This window comes from Gadus macrocephalus, chromosome 6, assembly GCF_031168955.1.
Source record: "Gadus macrocephalus chromosome 6, ASM3116895v1".
NCBI classification, from domain to species: Eukaryota; Metazoa; Chordata; class Actinopteri; order Gadiformes; family Gadidae; genus Gadus; species Gadus macrocephalus.
The window spans coordinates 26,059,846-26,083,500 of record NC_082387.1 but is presented as its reverse complement, the minus strand read 5'-3'; the positions used below and the strand labels follow the sequence as shown (position 1 = coordinate 26,083,500).

The 23,655-nt window shown below is 44.0% G+C and overlaps 2 protein-coding genes and 1 long non-coding RNA gene across 5 annotated transcripts; 1 reads left to right on the top strand and 2 right to left on the bottom strand.

The window, feature by feature from the left end:
- Nucleotides 1-4,652: 4,652 nt before the first annotated feature.
- Nucleotides 4,653-5,304, top strand: LOC132459073 (uncharacterized). The gene is made up of 2 exons (XR_009526103.1): nucleotides 4,653-4,898; nucleotides 5,048-5,304. It is a non-coding gene; the product is annotated as an uncharacterized LOC132459073 (long non-coding RNA).
- A 10,123-nt stretch (nucleotides 5,305-15,427) lies between these two features.
- Nucleotides 15,428-21,340, bottom strand: LOC132460175 (zinc finger protein 154-like). 2 transcript variants are annotated; one of them, XM_060055234.1, is made up of 6 exons: nucleotides 20,247-21,340; nucleotides 19,469-19,592; nucleotides 18,058-18,611; nucleotides 17,334-17,574; nucleotides 15,879-16,658; nucleotides 15,428-15,739 (listed from the first exon to the last, which is right to left on the bottom strand). In XM_060055234.1, exons 1-6 carry the CDS (start codon nucleotides 20,247-20,249, stop codon nucleotides 15,702-15,704), a joined length of 1,740 nt encoding a protein of 579 aa, XP_059911217.1. In that variant the 5' UTR covers nucleotides 20,250-21,340; the 3' UTR covers nucleotides 15,428-15,701. The 2 variants fall into 2 exon arrangements, with proteins under 2 accessions (XP_059911217.1, XP_059911218.1); XM_060055235.1 differs by having other exon boundaries at nucleotides 17,382-17,574; nucleotides 20,247-20,388.
- A 158-nt stretch (nucleotides 21,341-21,498) lies between these two features.
- mrps12 (mitochondrial ribosomal protein S12) lies at nucleotides 21,499-23,584 on the bottom strand. Of its 2 annotated transcripts, XM_060055240.1 has the most exons (4): nucleotides 23,398-23,584; nucleotides 22,979-23,029; nucleotides 21,995-22,030; nucleotides 21,499-21,949 (listed from the first exon to the last, which is right to left on the bottom strand). In XM_060055240.1, the coding sequence occupies exons 2-4, from the start codon at nucleotides 23,022-23,024 to the stop codon at nucleotides 21,606-21,608; spliced, it is 426 nt and encodes a 141-aa protein (XP_059911223.1). In that variant the 5' UTR covers nucleotides 23,025-23,029; nucleotides 23,398-23,584; the 3' UTR covers nucleotides 21,499-21,605. The 2 variants fall into 2 exon arrangements, with proteins under 2 accessions (XP_059911223.1, XP_059911222.1); XM_060055239.1 differs by having other exon boundaries at nucleotides 21,499-22,030; nucleotides 23,398-23,582.
- Nucleotides 23,585-23,655: the final 71 nt, after the last annotated feature.

Genomic DNA, 23,655 nt, shown 5'->3' with positions numbered 1-23,655 from the left:
AGGAGGAGTCGATGCCTGGACACCAACACTGCTCGCTTCACGTACAATTTGTTGTGTTATATATTTGCAAGTTGGGAAATGACGGCTGCATCAAGAGCATTAGGCCTAGCCATCTACCCCATCCCCAACTTGTGCCTTTAACTTCTTACTAATTTATAAAATGTTTAATCTTAACTCTTTCACAGGATCTGATATCAGGTGACTATATGGGATTTTTGCTATTTGGAGCTTTTACGCACTACAGAGATATCTACATAATTTTACTTAAAAATTATGAATATATTACTGAATCTTACACATTGTCACTTCAATAGTCAGTGACTATTATGATGTAACTGAACCAATGGAACATTGTTAAACAAATAGGATAAATAAAACCTGGAGATTATTGAGTGTGTAACAAAGCGCCAGCCAATAATGACTTTGATTATAGCAGCTAGATAAGTGACTTTAACTCAAAAGCTGGCCGCGATGGCTTCTCCTGTTGAGCTCCCAACTGGAGAGGACACATTAGATGAGCCAAGAAAGATAGAAACTGGGAATTGGAAAAAATCACCAGTGATTGAGATGCAATCAGAGAGGACAGGGACATTTGTTTCCATGCTCAGACAGTTGTGTGCCCATCCATTCCTCTGAATGTGCTGCAGACAGTGGATGGCCAGAGGTGAAGAGAACAGTCTACAGAAATACAGAGGTGAACAGTTTACAGCGTTAAAGGGCCAATGACAAGTAAGAAATATGTATCAAAAATTAAGGGAATTAATTCATAATACGTGAAGAACAAAATCAGAACATTTAGAGAAAAACATTGAATGATAAATTATAAGAACCAACAACAGGACATCACGGGAGAGAACAGGTTATCTTCTTAGTCCCGATTGTCGCCAACCGCCAAACTCTACCAGCAACTTTAAAATTTGTTCTTGTAATTTTTATCAGTGTTAGATATTTGCATGGTAATGCAAACTGACACTGAAAACGGTACAATCACTGTAGATACGAATGAGCCACTAAGCTAAAACAGGCTTTTCAACTTTGTTAATAGACATGCTAGGCGTTAGCCCACTTGATATTGAAGGGACATTGTTAGCTAACTAACTATTAACGTTACCAAGTAAATTTATAATTACTAAGTTACTAAGAATTAATGTTTAATAATATATCCCTTTAAAGAACACTCAAATAAAAGTATCCACAAATAAAAGAGTACATTTATAGTTGGATTTAAAAGTGGTGTAAAACTACCACGATGCATTTAATCCCAGTTTACTAAATCAAATCATAGTGGGGTTTTCAACACTCTTTTAAAATAACATTCAAATTATCCCTTTCTTTAGTTGTTTTCCTTATTCATTTCCTTATTCATTTCCTTTACGCTATTTTGCACACTACTATAACAAATACGAGCCTTTTATCTAAAGCTCACATACTTAGTAATAGATATCTGTAATTCAGTTTTGACTAGTCAAACTGAATTACAGATAGGCCTATCTCTAACTATGGAAAACGCAGAGTGCTCGTATGACATCTCTGTGGATTCAAAGTCAATTCAAAGTTAATGCAAAGATGCGAAAAGGGTCATAAAACTTCATAAATGCTGGTCACTCACTGACATGCCTGCAAGGATCATAGTGTGTTTTGATTCTCATAAATGGAATATATTTTAATGCATTATTAGTGCATTATGATGGCTGTTATTATGCATTTTAATGTGATTTATGATACTATTTGCTTTTGGAAAATACAAAACATACAAGCTGGTTATGAGTCAATTTAAGTGGTCATTGCTTGCTTTAAGTAAAGTGAAAGAAGTACACATTAAATGTATGCAATGTATATAGAATTAATGTATTTTTTAATGGGATAAAACAAAGTGTACTCCAACTTGACACAACTTTTTTAGGATTTTAATAACCAACTCATTCTATAGACTCAATCAACTTCAACTATAGATAACTGAAACAAATTCTTCTTTCCCTGTAGCTTTATACAGCGGGTATGAACGGGCAGTAACCTGAGTTCTGGTTAGGTCCTCCAATTTGACAAAACTGAAAGATGAACTTTTACATTCTGCTGATTTTGAATGTTGACTGATAATTTACATTCCAAATCTCATGACAATAATTCACTGAAATCAAAAATACCTGAAACTGTTTGTACCTTAGATGTGAATGTTTGAACACAACATTTTGATTAACAAAAGGGACTACTTCAAATAGAACTTGGTCAATCTGAACTTTCAACCTTCAGCTTGTAAGGGAGGAAGAGTCTTGTTAATCCAAGAGAAGTCTTCATTCATAGGGAACGGTTGAAGAGTAGAAGCTCGTCATATTTCATAGTTTAGATCTTTTCTTTTAAGTCTGTGGTTCTCGCTGAGCGACATCTGTCCACGATGGCCAGCTGCTCCACCTCTCATTCCAGGGAGGCCTTCTGGAGCTGCCATGTTTAGCTCAGCAGTTGCTGACCTCCTGTTGGCACTCCAGCCCATTACCAACGGAGTCAGTGTAAAATAACCTTTATCACTTTAAACATTTCTTGCGGTACAACCTTGGCAGAGTCGGACCAGCCTGGTGGCGAAACAGAAAAAGGCTGCTGAGATGTTTCTAAACCAGCATGCCTTAAAGTGTACTGGCTAGAATAGTGGACATAATTGCTATCTCACTTGTAAGCTATTACCTGTATCCTAACCTGTAGCCCCCTTCTGTCTTTAATGTGTTAGCCTGTGGTTTGTGTTGTCTCTCATTGTTCCCATTGAGGCTCGAAGTTTAGGTACATCTTTTGGGCTACCTCACAACTGGGCCGACACAACACAACGCGCAATATAAAAAAAAAGAAAAACCCAGCAGATAATTGGTCATACAGAGGCAAGTATAATCACCCTGAACAGATGTCCTCATAGAGCATTTGACTCAGTAAACACTGATGAATGGCTATGGGATGTCCGAACAAATTACTCAAATTTCCTACAGCTCCTTTAAGCAAAGGAGCAAGTGCACCTTGCGTAGGGTACCTGCTAAATCATTCAGATGATGATGAGCGCCCCTATATTTCTCAACCCACCGTAGTCCCCAGTTGATGGTGATAGGATACACTAACACAACTATAACAGATCTACAGACACTGACACACAGCCCTTCTATCTGCAGACTCTCATCTGCCATCAACACCACCGCTCCAAGAACATTAGAAACCACAGACCCTCATTTTTGATATCATAAAGCGTTGAATGATGCACATCCCTCTGCATCACATTTCAAACATATTCCAGGTCCAAAACACCACAGCCCTCTCCGCTGATGGTTCATGGAATCAGATTGAGATTATATTATAGTTATAGATATCAAGCCGTCCACAGGGGCCGGTAAAGGACTCTGAGAATCACAATCTGTTCATTCATGTAAGGTGTGGTGGCTTGATGTGGTACGGGGTTGTTGTGGGGTGTTTGGTTTCTTCTGTTCACTTCATTATTCGACTGTACTCAGTGTTTTGCTGACCATCTGAATGTATGGGACAACCACTCCTTATTGCTCATCATGCTTGGGACAGATCCTGTAATAAATGTTATAAGCTTATAGCCAGTTGTACAAAGCCAAGTTCTCACATTAGAGGTTGAGCCTAGTTTAGGAAAGTTTAGAAATAGATATGGTAGTTAAGAGATTAGCATTCGTTTTGCTGTTTAATTATTTTGTAAATGTACCAGCAAGAAACTTCACCACATGCAGGGATAAAGGTTTCTCTGTCTCCCCCCCCCCCCCCCCCCCCCACTAACTTCGAGACATGAAGTTGAGTAAATCTGGGAAATGTCCTTTAATATTAATGTTTCTTCAGGTGTAATTGTACTACGTGCACCGATGTGATTGGCTGATGCAGGTAGGCGGTCCACAACCAACCATATAAGATCGGCTCGTCTTCATCTGAACGATGCGTGTTGGAGAAGTAAGACCAAAGACAAGATGTTTTCTGTTCAACCTTTGATCGTTGCTGCTCTTCTGACACAGTTGGTCCTTGTATTGGGGTTGTGTGGATTGGGTAAGTACTTTTAGTTAGTGGTCGGTTTTAAATATCTGTAAATGTCGTTTTTAAAAAGCTATAAACGTCCAAGAAAGTAGGCCTACTGAACTATTCTAGGAATCGGATCCAGACTGAAATAATATGGAAGGATAATAATTTATTCAACAAAGCCATGTTATAAAATACTTGGTATAACCTGCTCAGATATGGACAGCTCTTACACACTTTTCAGTTGTTTATGTTCACATTTTATTTTGAGTTGATCGTCTCATATTATAAGATAAGCTAAAGAAGGTTGATTTGTAAGAATGGAGGCGGACATACACCCCTACAAAGTTCCACTAAATATTGATGTTATTGTTTTGCTCCTGCAGGTGACTACCCTGATAGCCACTTGACTAAAGAATGCCGCCCTGAACTGTATAAAGCGAAGGTTGTTTATGCTGAGGTGATGAACAAACCGCTGGATTACGTGCTAATTAAAGCCGGATTGGTCAGCCACTCCGGAGTGCTGTGAGTCCCTGTTCTTATATATAAAACCTTTTGCCATTCAAAACGGTGACAAAGGGAACAAATCCCTCATAATTATAATATTTGATACTGATAGTCATACAGCATCCAGGCTTTGTTTACGAGGTGAATGGACTGATAATGGAGGGGGACTAACACTGCCAGGCCAACAGGAACGGTTGGCCTCTAGCCTGCAGAGTGGGCTTGATGCAGACCTATAGTGGCTTTAGGGGGAGAGCGATGCCCTGAATCTTGTTTTGCTTTCCCTCTTCAGGGTGACGTTGGACAAACCAAAAGGAAAGAAGTTGTTGATCCATAAGATAGGCTGTGGAGCCGCACTGCAGGACCCAGAGGTTATGGAAGGTGTGAACTGGGAGGTCAGTAACAACAAGCAGCTTTTAATTCATGGCTAAACGTATGGGTGACGGTTCAATGTGCAGCTCTTTACTAGGCCTGACCATTAAACATGGACTTATAGATAATACATGCCTAATACATAAAATAACATGAATTGTTTGTTGTCTAGAAAATCTCCGAAATGAAATGTTACGAGGGAACAACTGTTGGTGAACTCATGGAGGCTGGGGGCAGAAGCTACAATCTCTTCAACGACAACTGTCACCAATTTAAAGATTTTGTTGTGGGCAACGTAAAGCGAACCATGGAGAAGAAGTAAAACCTACTCATCAAACGTTTTCATGTATAGATGAATATACTTATGATTTTACACCACCAGAGTCCATCGAGTATCAGATAAGAAAAATAAAAAAATGCATTCATTAATCGTGTTTGTTTCATTTTTGTAAAATCCTAAATAAACATAATATACATAATAACATAAAACATAATAACATAACCTAGGCTAATCAAAACGTTTTTGCATGAGAAACGCTTTGGCAGTTCCAAACCAACAATGCCGCCATAATGACGCATAATACTTAACAGCCAACATAAGCGGGACTTGAACCTGTGTCCCCAGCTCATAATCAACAGGTCCCAGCAGTGCACAACCGAGACGCTTAGTGATGGTGGATGGATTTGATGTTTAATATTGTATTTAATGTTGTATTTCTGCCCCACTCCCCCATGCTGTGAGAATTATCAGAGTTGTTATGAGAACTGTCAGTGAGTTCTCGCGGGAAATATGTCTTGCCTCTCCCGTTGCTTCTTGAATGATCAGAGATGTCGTGGGAACTGTTTTCTCCTGACACACACACACACACACACACACACACACACACACACACACATGGATGGACACAAACACAGACACAGACACAGACACAGAAATGAACCTGTAGGTGCCCTCAGTATCATCCAACACAAAAAAAACTAGATAGAAAATTAGGGTTTTATAGAATAATAGTGGTAGGGGTCAAAATGACCCCAACAACACTCATCTGTACAAAATGTGTACAGGACTTCTTTTTTTTTTTTTTTTTTTTTTTTCATGATTGCCATGTTAGCCCCATTGAGTTTGGAAAAGTAATAAAAAATCGAGCTGAAAAAAGTATGAGAGACTGTTAACATTGAATCGGGTCAAATTGACTCCTAACATAACAGGGAAAAAAACATTAAAAGTATGCAAGAACAACCCCAAATGTTGTCAAATGAATGATTGGTTTAACAGGTCAAGTTTAATTGGTCTAGTACTTCAACTTGACACAACATTTTATGATGGACATTTACATTCCACTGATAAGTTGACCCAAAAAGCTCAAAACAATAATTCACTTGAATTATGAATAATTTATCTGAAACCGTTTATATCTTAGCTGTGTATATTTGAATGCAACATCTTGATAGACAAAAGTGACTCCTTAAAAAAATACCTTGGTAAGTCTAAACTTTCAACCTTTAGCAGATAAGGGAGGAAGAGTCTTGTTAATCCAAGAGATGTGTTCATTCACAGGGAAGTGGTGAAGAGTAATAGCTTGTCATATTATCGTTTTGTTATATTTTATCTCAATGGTCCTTGCTGAGCGACGTCTCTAAACCATGAGTATATATTCTGCAGCACCAACAACCACTCCTTATTGCTCATCGATGTTTGGAACAGATACTGTAATAACTGTACTAAGCTCATAGCCAGTTGTACAAAGCCCAATTAGAGGTTTAGCCTAGTTTAAGAAAGTTTAGAAATAGATGGTCGTTTACAGATTTGAATATTCATTTCATTCATTCATTTTTTTTGTTTTGTGAATGTACCTGCACGAAACTTCACCACGTGCAGGGAAAAAGGTTTCTCTGTCCCCCCCCCCCTCCCTGACTTTGAGCCATGAAGTTAAGTTAAGATGGAAAATGTTCTTTAATATTAGTCTTTCTTCAGGTGCAGTTGTACTATGTGCACTGATGTGATTGGCTGATGCAGGTAGGCGGGTCCACAACTGACCGTATAAGATCGACTCTTCTTCATCTGAACGATGCGTGTTGGAGAAGTAAGACCAAAGACAAGATGTTTTCTGTTCAAACTTTGATCGTTGCCACTCTTCTGACACAGTTGGTCCTTGATGTGAAGTCTGACGGTATGGTTAGATGCTTTTATTTAGTTGTCTGTACTTTAAATATATGTAAATCAGATCCAGACACAAATAAGGGTTATAATGTATTCAACAAAGCCATGTAATAAAATACTTGGTATAACCTGCTCATATATGGACAGCTCTTACATACTGTTCAGTTGTTTATGTTCACTGATGAAGAAACCGCACGCCAGATATCACTCATCTCCATCTCAGGAGTAGTGTGAGTCCCCCTTTTTATATTTAAACCTTCTACCAGTAGACTACTCTACACATCATGGCAAAACAGTGGAAGAAGTGAACAAATCACTCAATCAATCATATTATTTTATACTGATAGTCATAACAGCATCCAGGCTTTGTTTGTGAGGTGAAAGGACTGGTGATGGTGCTGGACTCCCACTGCCAGGCCAACAGGAAAGGTTGGCCTTTAGCCTGCAGAGGGCTTGACGCAGACCTACAGTGTCTTAAGAGCAGAGTATGATGCCCTGCATCTTGTTGTGTTCCTCCTCTTCAGGGTGACATTGAAGGGCAGCAGGTAGCTGTGGATCGATAAGTTACCAGGTCAAGAGACCATGGTGGAGGACGCAGCTAAAATGGGATCTGATCGGAAGGTTAGTAACAAAAAGCAGCTTTTTATTCAGGGCTTAACGTATCGGTGAAGGTTCAATGTGCAGCTCTTTACTAGGCTTGTGCATTCAACATATACTAGATAATACATGCCTAATGCATACAATAATATGAATTGTTTGTTATCTAGGTTGAGGAATCAAGAGATTGTCAGGTGGATGTAACTGTTGCTGATTTTGTGAACGCTTCGGTCACCGGATACAATGACATCCTCCAAAAATGTCCCAAGAAGACATTACTCAGTATGACAAAAACCAGCAAGCAGAAGTAATACGAGTTCAAACGTTTTCATGGGTAGATGAAAATATTCATGATTTCACACCACGAGAGTCCATCGGGTATCACAGAAGAAAAATTAAAAAATACATACATGAATCGTGTTGTTTCATTTTTTCGGACATTTATGTACAGATTTACAAAGTGAAACTCATATTATATAGATTCAATGCACCCAAAGGGAAATATTTCAAGGCTTTATTTATATTAGTCTTGATGATAATGGCTAATGGCTCATGAAAACCCCAAATTCGGTATTTCAGAATATTTTAATATTGTTTAAAGGTTCAATATTGTAGACTCAAGTTGTCACACTCTAATCAGCTAATCACCTCAAAATACCTTCCAAAGGTTTCCTGAGCCTTTTAATGGCCTCTCAGTCCGGTTCAGTAGGCTTCACAACCATGGGGAGGACTGCTGACCTGACAGTTGTGCATTGACACCATCCACAAGGAGGCTGAGCCTCAAAAGGCCAACGCTACAGAGGGCTGTATCCAAGCATGTTCATAAAAAGTTGTGTGGAAGGAGAAATTGTCCTAGAAAAAGGTGCACGGGCAACAGGGTTAAGTTGCTTGTGCAGTAGGTTAGAGATGAAGACTAAGCACTAGGTAGTTTAGGTAGGAGGTTACGGTAGTTTAGGTAGGAGGTTAGAGATGAAGACAAAGCACTAGGTAGGAGGTTAGAGATGAAGGGTAAGCACTAGGTAGGAGGTTAGAGATGAAGGGTAAGCACTAGGTAGTTTAGGTAGGAGGTTACGGTAGTTTAGGTAGGAGGTTAGAGATGAAGACTAAGCACTAGGTAGGAGGTTAGAGATGAAGGGTAAGCACTAGGTAGGAGGTTAGAGATGAAGGGTAAGCACTAGGTAGTTTAGGTAGGAGGTTACGGTAGTTTAGGTAGGAGGTTAGAGATGAAGACTAAGCACTAGGTAGGAGGTTAGAGATGAAGGGTAAGCACTAGGTAGGAGGTTAGAGATGAAGACTAAGCACTAGGTAGTTTAGGTAGGAGGTTAGAGATGAAGACTAAGCACTAGGTAGTTTAGGTAGGAGGTTAGAGATGAAGACTAAGCACTAGGTAGTTTAGGTAGGAGGTTAGAGATGAAGACTAAGCCCTAGGTAGTTTAGGTAGGAGGTTAGAGATGAAGACTAAGCACTAGGTAGTTTAGGTAGGAGGTTAGAGATGAAGACTAAGCACTAGGTAGGAGGTTAGAGATGAAGACTAAGCACTAGGTAGTTTAGATAGGTTAGAGATGAAGACTAAGCACTAGGTAGTTTAGGTAGGAGGTTAGACATGAAGACTAAGCACTAGGTAGTTTAGGTAGGAGGTTAGACATGAAGACTAAGCACTAGGTAGTTTAGGTAGGAGGTTAGAGATGAAGACTAAGCACTAGGTAGTTTAGGTAGGAGGTTAGAGATGAAGACTAAGCACTAGGTAGTTTAGGTAGGAGGTTAGACATGAAGACTAAGCACGAGGTAGTTTAGGTAGGAGGGTAGAGATGAAGACTAAGCACTAGGTAGTTTAGGTAGGAGGGTAGAGATGAAGACTAAGCACTAGGTAGGAGGTTAGAGATGAAGACTAAGCACTAGGTAGTTTAGGTAGGAGGTTAGACATGAAGACTAAGCACTAGGTAGTTTAGGTAGGAGGTTAGAGATGAAGACTAAGCACTAGGTAGTTTAGGTAGGAGGTTAGAGATGAAGACTAAGCACTAGGTAGTTTAGGTAGGAGGTTAGACATGAAGACTAAGCACTAGGTAGTTTAGGTAGGAGGTTAGAGATGAAGACTAAGCACTAGGTAGTTTAGGTAGGAGGTTAGACATGAAGACTAAGCACCAGGTAGTTTAGGTAGGAGGTTAGACATGAAGACTAAGCACTAGGTAGTTTAGGTAGGAGGTTAGACATGAAGACTAAGCACTAGGTAGTTTAGGTAGGAGGTTAGAGATGAAGACTAAGCACTAGGTAGTTTAGGTAGGAGATTAGAGATGAAGACTAAGCACTAGGTAGTTTAGGTAGGAGGTTAGACATGAAGACTAAGCAGGAGGTAGTTTAGGTAGGAGGGTAGAGATGAAGACTAAGCACTAGGTAGTTTAGGTAGGAGGGTAGAGATGAAGACTAAGCACTAGGTAGGAGGTTAGAGATGAAGACTAGGCACTAGGTAGTTTAGGTAGGTTAGAGATGAAGACTAAGCACTAGGTAGTTTAGGTAGGAGGTTAGACATGAAGACTAAGCACTAGGTAGTTTAGGTAGGAGGTTAGACATGAAGACTAAGCACTAGGTAGTTTAGGTAGGAGGTTAGAGATGAAGACTAAGCACTAGGTAGTTTAGGTAGGAGGTTAGAGATGAAGACTAAGCACTAGGTAGTTTAGGTAGGAGGTTAGACATGAAGACTAAGCACTAGGTAGTTTAGGTAGGAGGTTAGAGATGAAGACTAAGCACTAGGTAGTTTAGGTAGGAGGTTAGACATGAAGACTAAGCACTAGGTAGTTTAGGTAGGAGGTTAGAGATGAAGACTAAGCACTAGGTAGTTTAGGTAGGAGGTTAGACATGAAGACTAAGCAATAGTTTAGGTAGGAGGTTAGAGATGAAGACTAAGCACTAGGTAGTTTAGGTAGGGGGTTAGACATGAAGACTAAGCACTAGGTAGTTTAGGTAGGAGGTTAGAGATGAAGACTAAGCACTAGGTAGTTTAGGTAGGAGGTTAGACATGAAGACTAAGCACTAGGTAGTTTAGGTAGGAGGTTAGAGATGAAGACTAAGCACTAGGTAGTTTAGGTAGGAGGGTAGAGATGAAGACTAAGCACTAGGTAGTTTAGGTAGGAGGGTAGAGATGAAGACTAAGCACTAGGTAATTTAAGTAGGAGGTTAGAGATGAAGGGTAAGCAGTCGTTTAGGTTAGAGATGAAGACTAAGCACTAGGTAGTTTAGGTAGGAGGTTAGAGATGAAGACTAAGCACTAGGTAGTTTAGGTAGGAGGTTAGAGATGAAGACTAAGCACTAGGTAGTTTAGGTTGGAGGTTAGAGATGAAGACTAAGCACTAGGTAGTTTAGGTAGGAGGTTAGACATGAAGACTAAGCACTAGGTAGTTTAGGTAGGAGGGTAGAGATGAAGACTAAGCACTAGGTAGTTTAGGTAGGAGGTTAGACATGAAGACTAAGCACTAGGTAGTTTAGGTAGGAGGTTACGGTAGTTTAGGTAGGAGGTTAGACATGAAGACTAAGCACTAGGTAGTTTAGGTAGGAGGTTAGAGATGAAGACTAAGCACTAGGTAGTTTAGGTAGGAGGGTAGAGATGAAGACTAAGCACTAGGTAGTTTAGGTAGGAGGTTAGACATGAAGACTAAGCACTAGGTAGTTTAGGTAGGAGGTTACGGTAGTTTAGGTAGGAGGTTAGACATGAAGACTAAGCACTAGGTAGTTTAGGTAGGAGGTTAGAGATGAAGACTAAGCACTAGGTAGTTTAGGTAGGAGGTTAGACATGAAGACTAAGCACTAGGTAGTTTAGGTAGGAGGTTAGAGATGAAGACTAAGCACTAGGTAGTTTAGGTTGGAGGGTAGAGATGAAGACTAAGCACTAGGTAGTTTAGGTAGGAGGTTAGAGATGAAGACTAAGCACTAGGTAGTTTAGGTAGGAGGGTAGAGATGAAGACTAAGCACTAGGTAGTTTAGGTAGGAGGGTAGAGATGAAGACTAAGCACTAGGTAATTTAAGTAGGAGGTTAGAGATGAAGGGTAAGCAGTCGTTTAGGTTAGAGATGAAGACTAAGCACTAGCTAGTTTAGGTAGGAGGTTAGAGATGAAGACTAAGCACTAGGTAGTTTAGGTAGGAGGTTAGAGATGAAGACTAAGCACTAGGTAGTTTAGGTAGGAGGGTAGAGATGAAGACTAAGCACTAGGTAGTTTAGGTAGGAGGTTAGACATGAAGACTAATGCCCCATTTCCACTGCAGGGTGCGGAACGGATCGGATCGCAAAGGTGCGGTAGGGAGGGGGCAGTATAGCCCAGCTCAGTTCCGAGGTCGCGTTTCCACTGCCGACAGTACCCTTGGTGGTAGGCCGGATGTCAATCGCCGCGGCAGCTACGTAAACATCGTAAACAACGTCTTCCTCCGCAAGAATGCAGACGAACGTCTCCACCTCCTTGTTCGCCCAAGCAAGCTTTTTACGCGACATGTTAATTGTAAAGAATAATACCTTGAGGCTACTGTTTGTTTGTTTTTATCCCCGCGTCACCCGGAAGTGACGATTCTGTCGACCAATCAACGGAGGGGGGGTGTAGCTAGAATTCCAGGGTACCCTTTCAGGCGTCTGGTCTCGTTTTGGGTACCGCAACGGAGGAGTCCCTAGAATGGGGTCGGAACGGGTACGGCAAAGTCCGGGTCACGCCCACTTTTGGCGGTGGAAACGCGATCCGACCCGCACCTTTGCGATCCGATCCGTTCCGCACCCTGCAGTGGAAATGCGCCATAAGCACTAGTTAGTTTAGGTAGGAGGGTAGAGATGAAGACTAAGCACTAGGTAGTTTAGGTAGGAGGTTAGACATGAAGACTAAGCACTAGGTAGTTTAGGTAGGAGGTTAGACATGAAGACTAAGCACTAGGTAGTTTAGGTAGGAGGTTAGAGATGAAGACTAAGCACTAGGTAGTTTAGGTAGGAGGTTAGACATGAAGACTAAAACTAGGTAGTTTAGGTAGGAGGTTACGGTAGTTTAGGTAGGAGGTTAGACATGAAGACTAAGCACTAGGTAGTTTAGGTAGGAGGTTAGAGATGAAGACTAAGCACTAGGTAGTTTAGGTAGGAGGGTAGAGATGAAGACTAAGCACTAGGTAGTTTAGGTAGGAGGTTAGACATGAAGACTAAGCACTAGTTAGTTTAGGTAGGAGGGTAGAGATGAAGACTAAGCACTAGGTAGTTTAGGTAGGAGGTTAGACATGAAGACTAAGCACTAGGTAGTTTAGGTAGGAGGTTAGACATGAAGACTAAGCACTAGGTAGTTTAGGTAGGAGGTTAGAGATGAAGACTAAGCACTAGGTAGTTTAGGTAGGAGGTTAGACATGAAGACTAAAACTAGGTAGTTTAGGTAGGAGGTTAGAGATGAAGACTAAGCACTAGGTAGTTTAGGTAGGAGGGTAGAGATGAAGACTAAGCACTGGGTAGTTTAGGTAGGAGGTTAGACATGAAGACTAAGCACTAGGTAGTTTAGGTAGGAGGGTAGAGATGAAGACTAAGCACTAGGTAGTTTAAGTAGGAGGTTAGAGATGAAGGGTAAGCAGTCGTTTAGGTTAGAGATGAAGACTAAGCACTAGGTAGTTTAGGTAGGAGGTTAGAGATGAAGACTAAGCACTAGGTAGTTTAGGTAGGAGGTTAGACATGAAGACTAAGCACTAGGTAGTTTAGGTAGGAGGGTAGAGATGAAGGGTAAGAAGTCGTTTAGGTTAGAGATGAAGACTAAGCACTAGGTAGTTTAGGTTAGAGATGAAGACTAAGCACTAGGTAGTTTAGGTAGGTTAGAGATGAAGACTAAGCACTAGGTAGTTTAGGTTAGAGATGAAGACTAAGCACTAGGTAGTTTAGGTAGGTTAGAGATGAAGACTAAGCACTAGGTAGTTTAGGTAGGTTAGAGATGAAGACTAAGCACTAGGTAGTTTAGGTAGGTTAGAGATGAAGACTAAGCACTAGGTCGTTTAGGTAGGTTAGAGATGAAGACTAAGCACTAGGTCGTTTAGGTTAGAGATGAAGTGATTGTTGCCAGCTGGGTTCCTTTCGTCTCTCCCATGGATCAAGTTTGTCCTTGTGATCCGGAGAAGATGGAGGCAGAGGTAAGGTCAGTGTTGTCTCTCATGGTGAACGGCTGGAGGATTGAGAAGAAATAGAGGACGACTAAGGCCACGTTTATACGTAGCAGGGTATTTATAGAAACAAATATTTCCCCCCCCCTCCGTTTTCAAAAATAACATTGTGCACACAACATCGTTTTCAAAAAAGTTGTCGTCTACATCAAAACGCATAAATACGCCGTTGAGCGACATTATAACTGCCAAACCTATGGGCGGCAGTGTAGGGAGAGGGATAAAGCCATGCAAGCCAATCAGAATCCTCAGAATCAACAACAACGAATAACACAAGCGTCTTCCTGTAACAAACAAACTGTAAACATAGGGCGCTCATATGACGTTAAGCATTTCCTGGCGCAAAATGTGACGTTTCAGAACCTAAAACCCTGTTTCTAACCGTTGACACGACAACACGTAACCAGCGTTTTCAGAAATCTCCACTTTGGCCGGAGTTTTTAGAAATGATCGTTTTCTGTGACAAAAACTGCGTTTTCGTGTAAATGAGGCCAAACCGCGTGAAAATATCTGCGTTTTCCCTTCGTGTAAACGGGGCCTAAAAATAAAGAGCAGACTGATGAAGAAAATATTGAGGCACGAGGCAATAAATTGTCGACAATACAAGTTTTGATATTGGGGTGTTTTCCCTAATTTCGAATTTCATAATCAATGTTATTTATCACACAATATAGCATTTCAAATGACATACATCAGACTGCCTTTGTCCCTCCTCGTACCAGAAAATTATAGATTAAGCAGGGCTTTTTTCTGGATATAAGTAACACCAGAGATTGTACACGAATAATTCAGAAATCCTGGCACTGTTGGTTTGTACAGACAGTGGTGCTGAATTACACACATTCTTTACTCCAATGGAGACTTGTAAAAGTAGAAGTACTGATTAAACTACTTTATGTGAAAGTGGAATAGTACAGGCTCTTACATGTACTCGAAGTATAAATGTTAAAAGTACCCCTGATGTTTCTAACTAAGGTCTCATCCACCCTCATCCTACACTTTTTCCATCTGCCGTGTGTGATATGCACCGTTGGTTGCTCAGATGAATCCTGAGTGTTATTGTATGAGCCTTTTGGACACATGAGGGTATGACATTTTCATACCGGTTTTTCACTTATGTTTGATGACAATAATCCTGATATGAAATGTTTGTAGCGTTTCGTCTCGTATGTTTGTATGTTTGTAATCGTGATGTGTAACTTTTTGACGATAAGCAGGTTACATGAGCCTAGCATGTGATGTTCAATGTCATACGATCAAATAAAAAAAGCATCAGTATAAAAAAGACATTTATTTTTTCTGAGTTTTAACTGTGCCCCAATGAACAAGACAATTGAATATGTCAACACGTTAGCAGGTATATGAACCCATACAAGCATTCCAACAGAGGTACATAGCGTCATTGGTCATAGCAAACATACATTTGACAAACATGTAATATCAATTATTATGATAAACTCTTCCTTGGTATTAGTGATTTCCATCTCCTTGGTTGTCATATCGGCTGCCATACCGCTTCCAAACGTATATTATCAACGACGATTCTGTAACCGTAATCATCCACAAAACCTTAAAGTCTCCAATGACTTCCTCAGATTCCTCGTTAGCAGCTGGGATTCTTTGTGTGCAGAGAGAGCCTTCCGAGGTCTGTTTCCCCGGTCTGTTCCACGACACCACGAGCAAGGCACTAGATGAACCCATCTGCTGCCGGGGTAACCTTGCCTCTGTTTGGGGGAAGGTCAGGACAAATATGGAAGAGGAACGACGGTACTCACATTCTACAACACGCTCCGGGAAGAATGTCCTGAAGAGCTCCGGGTAACCCCTCATTCATTGGTCGTCTAAACTGTGATCGACTGGGGATCGGTCATGTGCACGTCATGGAGTGACCCCTAGCTGCTCTACAGGGCAGAGTTCACACTCCCCCCTCCTCCTCCTGTTCTCCCCTGCAGCCTTTCTCCTCCCCCACCTCCCCTCTCCTCTCCTCCCCCACCCTACTCCTCCTCCACCTCCTCCCCCCCTCCCCTCTCCTCTCCTCCCCCACCCCACGCCTCCACCTCCTCCCCCCCTCCCCTCTCCTCTCCTCCCCCACCCCACTCCTCCTCCTCCACCTCCCCCCCCCCTCCCCTCTCCTCTCCTCCCCCACCCCACGCCTCCACCTCCTCCCCCCCTCCCCTCTCCTCTCCTCCCCCACCCCACTCCTCCTCCTCCACCTCCTCCTCCCCTCCCCCCTCCTCTCCTCCCCCACCCCACGCCTCCTCCTCCTCCCCGCCCCCCCTGGGCCCCCCGCCCGCCCGGGGCCCCCCGCCCCCCCCCGTCTCCCCCTGGTGCCTCTTCAGGTGCTTGCGGTACACGCGGGCCCCGCTCAGGTTCTTCTGGCAGGCGTGGCAGTAGTAGGGCCTCGCCGAGGAGTGCGTCCCCACGTGGTAGCTGAGCTCCAGCGGCCGGCTGAAGCTCTTGCTGCAGACGGGGCAGGGGAAGCGCACGCCCGTGTGCACCAGCTGGTGGCCCTTCAGCGAGCTCAGCTGCTTGAAGCTCTTGTGGCAGACGGCGCACTGGAAGGGCCGCGCGTCGGCGTGCAGCCTCTGGTGGCGGCGCAGGGCGCTGGAGAAGGTGAAGCTCCGCCCACACAGCGGGCAGGTGTAGGGCCTCTCGCCCGTGTGGATGCGCCGGTGCTCCGTCATGTGCACGTGCTGGACGAAGCTCTTGCGGCACACGGGGCACTGGAAGGGCCGCTCGCCGGAGTGGACGCGCAGGTGCTTCTGCAGCGCCGAGGCCTTGAGGCAGTCCCGCCCGCACACGGGGCAGCCGTGGCGGGGCTTGGGACCGGCCCGCGCCGCCGCCGCCGCCGCCACGTCCCGCTCCTTCTGGGCTGGGGCACAGACAGAACACAGCGGGGGGCGCCACGGCGCCAGGGTGAACAGACTGACGGCCGTGCACCGTGGCTAAGGAGGAGCTGGTCAGCTGAGGAGGTGGCAGGCATGCTGGACCCTGAACCACGCCTTGTGTTGGGTCAGCAGGCCTGCCTCAACGCTGGTTCCTGTTCCACTTACAGCCCTCACCCTATTGGGGCACGTTGCCCCCCATCATGGTATGGGGCTGGGCGATTCATCGAAGTTAGATTGCGATTTTAGCTTCAAACTATCAGGAAAATAACATAATCGAGTTTTTCGATTTTGTTATTATTAATATTATTTTGTTAATGTTTTATAGAAAGGGCAGAACAGCTGGATGTATATCATTTTAGATTGGAACATTTTCTTTTTGACAATTTTTTGACCAGTTCTCAGTTACAAAAAAAAAATCTGAGAGACATGCTGAATAAATACATGTTTTAAATAAATAAAACATGCATTTCTAAAAAAAATATACATGTTTTTTTTGAATAAAAAATAATAAATACATTATTTTTTATTCAAAAATAATCGTGATTTCAATATTGACCAAAATAATCGTGATTATGATTTTTCCCATATTCGAGCAGCCCTACTCTCTTACTAGATCCGACATGCAGCCCTGCTCCCGATAGCCATGAAGGTCCACTGACCAGGTCGGGGTCCGAGCGTTAGTATGGACGCTCTGACCCGGCCCTCACCGGTTCTGGACGGAGACTTCCAGTGCTCCTCCTCGCCGTCGGAGTTGATCAAACCGCCGACGTCTTCCTCGCCGCGATCCGCCGCCTTGTCCTCTTCGTCCTCTGGGCGGCCGGCGGGGTCACCGTGGTTACCAGCAGACGGCTTGGTGCTGAGGTCACGGGGTTCTGAGGCGTCTGGTTGGCTGACTGGTTCCTGTCGGGGAGGAGGGAGGGGTTATATTTCGTCATCAATACCAACACTTCATCGAGTTCATTGATAAATCAATGAGCTGAAAGCGACTCAAGAAGACGACGCTGAATCATCTGAAGTGTGTGTGTGTGGATGATGGCTGGTATAAGCAGCCTCACCTGGCCTGAGTCAGTCTGATTGGACGTTGGGCCAGGTGAGGCTGCACACCTGTCGTCACCACACACACACACACTCAGGGAGATCTTCTACATGGCAACGTGGCGCACCAGGCCATCTGCACGCCTTTCAATTAACCGGCTTCAACGTCAGCACCCTGGCTCCTCTGTCTGGAGGAGCCCGATAAAAGGGTTAGTGAGGCGGCGTGAAGCATCGGCCTCCACAGAGTGTGATGGATTTATGACGACCCCCATCGCCAGTAGAATCCTTGAGATCTTCCGTGAGAGGAGGACCCTGAAGCCCGGTGTGGACCGCGTGGTTCTGCCTCACCTGAGCGCTGCCGTGTCCCGGCGCCCCGGTCCGGCCCGGGCCGTGGCTCTTCAGGTGCTCCCGTAGCAGGCAGGGCCGGCGGAAGCTCCTGGAGCAGACGGCGCAGGGGTGGGGTCTCTGGGTGGGGCGGGCCCCCACCCAGGAGGAGGAGGAGGAGGAGGCCTTGTGGTTGGTCTCCAGGCTGGAGGAGGAGGAGGAGGAGGAAGAGGCCTTGTGGTTGGTCTCCAGGCTGGAGGTGGAGGAGGAGGAGGAGGAGGCCTTGTGGTTGGCCTCCAGGCTGGAGGTGGAGGAGGAGGAGGAGGAAGAGGCCTTGTGGTTGGTCTCCAGGCTGGAGGTGGAGGAGGAGGAGGAGGCCTTGTGGTTGGTCTCCAGGCTGGAGGAGCAGGAGGAGAATGAGAAGGTCTTGTGGCTGGCCTTGTGATGAGCCTCCAGGCTGGAGGAGGAGATGAAGGCCTTGTAGCACAGGGAGCAGCAGAAGATGCTCTCGCTGGCGGGGGTCCTGGAGAGGTCCCGGAGCCGGGGCGAGCGCTTCCTCAGGACGGCCGCCGTCTCATCTGATCACACGACACACGTTACCATACGTCACGACACAGGTCACACGTCACCATATGTCACGACACACGACACCACATGTCACAAGACACCACATGTCACACGTCATCACATGTCACACGTCACGTCAAACGTCACATCGTCACACGTAATGCATCAACTGTGACGTCAGTTTTGCGAATAAGCCAACTGCTTTGAGTGCCACGTTATAGCAATAAGAGGTGGGCCAACATGCAGTCTGACGGCAGAGTTTTCTCTCTGCAGCGGGAGTTGGAATGGTTTCAGCTGTCCTGAGCTCATTTGAGCTCGTTCTTCCATCGGGGAGCGAGGACAGCAGACAGTGGCGATCTTGTTGAGCTGTCACGTCATGTTGACATGGTGACAGGCAGCATTTACTTTTATCATCGTGACTCACAAGTCATGATTAGACTAGAATCAGAACACAAGATTACTAGAAATATCTAAATAATGGTTGTTTATAACAGTTACATCAAGGTAATATTTCATCAAAGTGAGTCTCCACATGACGGGTGTTGATAATATTACAGTTGCTGATGTGAACAAAATGCAGTATCTATATAAGCAATATGCATGTCTGGGCTTACTCAGCCTTTTAGAAGACACTTTGATCCAAAGTGACTTGCAGACGGTCAGTAAGGACATATTGCTCAAGGATCTTCAAACCCGGAACCTTTATACTGGGAGTTGAATACGCTCGCACCAAGCAAGCTGAAACACTACACTGTGCTGCCCTGTATCTTTGTGCGTCTTTATAATGAAGCATTCTTAAACTAAACTAAAACAAAGGGTTCATCTCTGGCGCTGGTGGTTTGGTCTGAGGGTAAGAATACAGGCTCACCAGGCTGAACAGGACACCGGTCCGGTCGGTCAGAGAACAACAGGACACCACAGTCCTGCTGGTCCTCAGCCGCCTCTCCGGCCCCCGGCTGCAGCGCTCTCTTCCTGCGACCAGCCGACCCCGCCTGCTCGGACACGGGGGAAGAACTGAGATGCGCAGTGGAACTGCCGCGTCTAAAACATCGGACAAATCTCCTCCACACGTAGAAGCAGTGGCAGTAGTGTTCATATGCTTTTCAATGGTAGACAATTTGACACCAGCTCAAAGCAATGGGGTGTCGTCACATGACTAACCCTCTATAAGCAGGATTCACCTGATTAATGAACAGGAGTAAACTGTCAAATGTGGCGAAAATGCTCCAACTAATTGATTGACAGCTTCCACCATAACAACGTTTATCTTAGTTCTGCTTATAGGGTCAGTGGCTCCTTAATGGACGACGGATGACTGTAACCATAACAATGTTCTACTGTACATGCTACAATTCAATTCAATTCAAAGTGTTTATTGTCATATGCACAAATGAGACGTTCTCAGTTGTGCAATGAAATTCTTCCTGTTTCCACAGACTGAATGTCAAGATTTCTCTTGGCATTTTAGATTTGGATTACATGCTACTATACTGTACATGCTACTCTACTATGCTACTATACTGTGCATGCTGCTCTACTCTTCTTGCTACTCGGTCTGGATTCTCAGGTCAAACTGGTATTTCTCGGAGGTAGACGTTGGGGTCGCGATGTTAAGTGTACATTAGTGTGGTTGTCATTCATGTTACCATGGTAGCAGCTCCGGGTGACTTCAGATGTCTCTCCTGTCAGACGCACATCAGCTGGATTTGTTTTTAGCATTAGCATTAGCATCAGTGCAACTGTGCAACCAGGAAATACATTCGACGGGCAAACGAGGCTGCGTCTGCTTGAGAGCCTTGAATCAAAGATCCTTGATTGCCCAATTAAGAATGGGAATCCTTCCCCTGGCTCTTGAGTTCGGCAGATTAAAAAATATCCCAGAGGAACAGAGACTTTGTGATTTACAAGAAGTGGAGAATGAATCTCGGTTTTTTTTTTTTTTTATACTGTCCCTTCTATGATGAACGAAGAGTACATTTTGTAAATGAACTTTGTGCTCAAAACCCTGAGTATCAGGATAGAATGTTTGATTACCTTTAATGTTTATAAATTAGATTAGTTTGTTAAAGCCTGGATGAAACGTCAGGGTGGTTTATATCGTTAATGTTAGTATTGTAGCATCTTCTTTTGATTATTGGTCTATGTTTTATAATGGTGTCTTGTAAGCCCTTGTGGGCTGGGCATGCTAATGCATGACACAATAAAAAAAAAATATATGATTCAAATTCATACATATCGTGGAAACAATTTTAAGATAAGGTCAAATGGGCAATTTCTAATTAGAATAGCTGGGTTTGTCCTTTACAGAGTTGGTCTTTAGTCTGATAGATGGCTATTTCAAGACATGAATGTGTTTCTTTATTTTGCTTATTAATGCCACACAGGCATTGTTTGTTGTCTCATCACAAGGTTTGCTTTAGTGAACGTGTTATATCGAGAAACCCTTTACTGCACGGCACGGCTGCACGGCTGTCTGTCTGCTTGAGAAACCTGTTTCTAGGCCTTAAAGTGTGACTTTTTACATCATCTTCCTTGACTTATATTTGCACCTACAAAAATAAATCCTCAATGCCTTAGTTTCTATCCGGGACCGTTCATGGCCTTCCCTGATCCGCCTGCAGGTGGCGCTTGAACCCAGTGACGCTTGGACGGCCTCACCACATCCACAATAGGACTGTTGCATCGACAACTTTTAAAGCACAAATTATTATTATTATTTCTTTGTAGTGATAAAGAAGCTCTATTGTGTAACGTCCCTTTGCCTACGCCTTAGTTAGTTGTGATTTTACTTGTGTTTCGTTGCCAATCTACAAGTGCATTATGCTCGAAATGCTATAAAAAATAAAAGAAACAGAAGCATACATGTCCTAATATAGGAGGGGACTCCATCAAGCTTAGTCCAATCAACGTCCACGACAGATTTATTAAAACATCTGTGACAATGTCCGACCTCACTCACACACACACGCACACACACACACACACACACGCCCACACGCCCTTCCCTACTGCTTCTTCTTGACCACGTGGGCGCAGTCGTACTTCCCGCGCACCACGGTCAGCTTGACCCCCGGCAGGTCCTGGGTGCGCCCCCCCTGGACCAGCACCACGTTGTGCTCCTGGAGGTTGTGCCCCTCCCCAGGGATGAAGACCACCGCCTCCTTCCCGTTGGACAGACGCACGCGGGCGCACTTCCTGTTGGCCGAGTTGGGCTTCTTGGGCTTGCGGATCATGGTCTTCAGGATGACCGCCTTCAGCTGCGGCCGGCCGAACGTGGCCCCCAGCGTCTTGGGCGGGGGGGAGGGCTTCCCCTTACGGTGCATCTGGTTGAGGGTGGCCATGGTCCGGGTCAGCAGGGGGGCGGTCCAGGTGGGGGCGGCGGCCATGGCCCGGGACAGCAGGGGGGTCCATGAGGGCGCCGACCGGGACGCTAGACAGAGAGACGGGCGGCGTTGTGAGAGCGCTACTGCTGGGTTCATGGAGCCGGTTAATCGAATTTCGATCTCGGTTTTAGCGTCAAACGATCAAAAAACTAATATAATCGAACAGCTGGATACAAATCTGTACATTATTTTAGATTTCAACATTTTCTTTACCATTTTGTGCATTTTTTTTTATTTTTTTTAAAGGCGTAATTTCAAAGTTCTCAGTTACGAAGAGTTTTTGGGAGAGACATGCTGAATAAATACATCACGTTTTCAAACTCAAAAATAATCGTTTGAATAATCATGATTTAAATTTTGACCAAAATAATCGTGATTATGATTTTTTCCATAATCGAGTAGCACTATTATCCGTTTGGAAATGTTGCCTCTTCTGACATCACAAGTGGGAGTGTCCACCTATATGTATGACGGATAGATGAGCAATGTTTGCTACAGTCTACTGGGTAGGCTGATAGACCGATCTACCCAGCACACATCTAGGTGGCGATGTGTGCCTCTTCTGACAACCTCTTGTGATGGGTTAGTAGCGGCTAGTCACACTCACACCTGGTGGTATAATATGTCACCTCTAAGATACAACCATATTTCCTTCTGTATCAGCTAAATAACTGCTATAAAATGTTCTATTGAAAATAAATCGTGATTTATCAAGAATTTTGCAGCCCTACCTCAAAGTTGAAGGATGGGCGAGTCCTTACAATTCAAACTCTTCTTTTACGAATTGAGCACGAAAAGCAACCACCAGAGGTCACCGCTAATATTGTTAGACAGGGTCGTGTCACACTGTACCTAACACTGTATTTAAATATTATATAAACCCCCAACAATATATTATTATTATCCATCAATTATTATATATCAAGTTAAAACCACACTAATCTGTAGTGTATTTAATATCATTATAAAATGCGTTGTGGTGCAGATCGACTTGCCTTGTAATAACGACGAGAGCATCGGCCTCAGACTCCACGACGCCATCAGTCCTGCAGAGAGAAACACACAATGAACACCTCGACCCATGGTTCCAGCAGGACCTCTAATAATCCACATGCATGGTACAGACACCGGGGCTGTAGTAGATCCTCTTAACATGTTTAACTATTGAATCAGGTTCAAATTCATCCATATGCAATGTGAAGTCTAGAAACCTGCGACGTGTGTGACGTAAGCCGTCACACCTGCTCCTAATGAAGGCTTCAGAAGAGAGGTTCCCTCTACTTCATCTAATCCTGCATGTCTCACTATTTAAAATGTATTTATTCCAAGGTTACTTGTGTGTCACTAGTGTGTCCCCAACACCAGCGATGCAGGAGCTGTCAAAGCCCGCACGTTCATCAGAGCATTACGGTACCTTTCTGTTCAGAGTCCGCAGCGTCCCGCTCCGAACACTAACATGAAGGACGCAGAGGAACCGGATCGATATGGGGCTTATTTACTTTGAATCTGAAGAAGACTTTACATGCTGCTCCGCGAGGGTCATGTGAGACACACACACAAACACAGAGTACTTCTGGGTCAGAGAGAAGTAGCGGATTAAACGCGACACTGCCGCCCTCAGGACAAAACCAGCCACTGCAGTTAGAGCTCATGACAGGATTACCACCCTAAT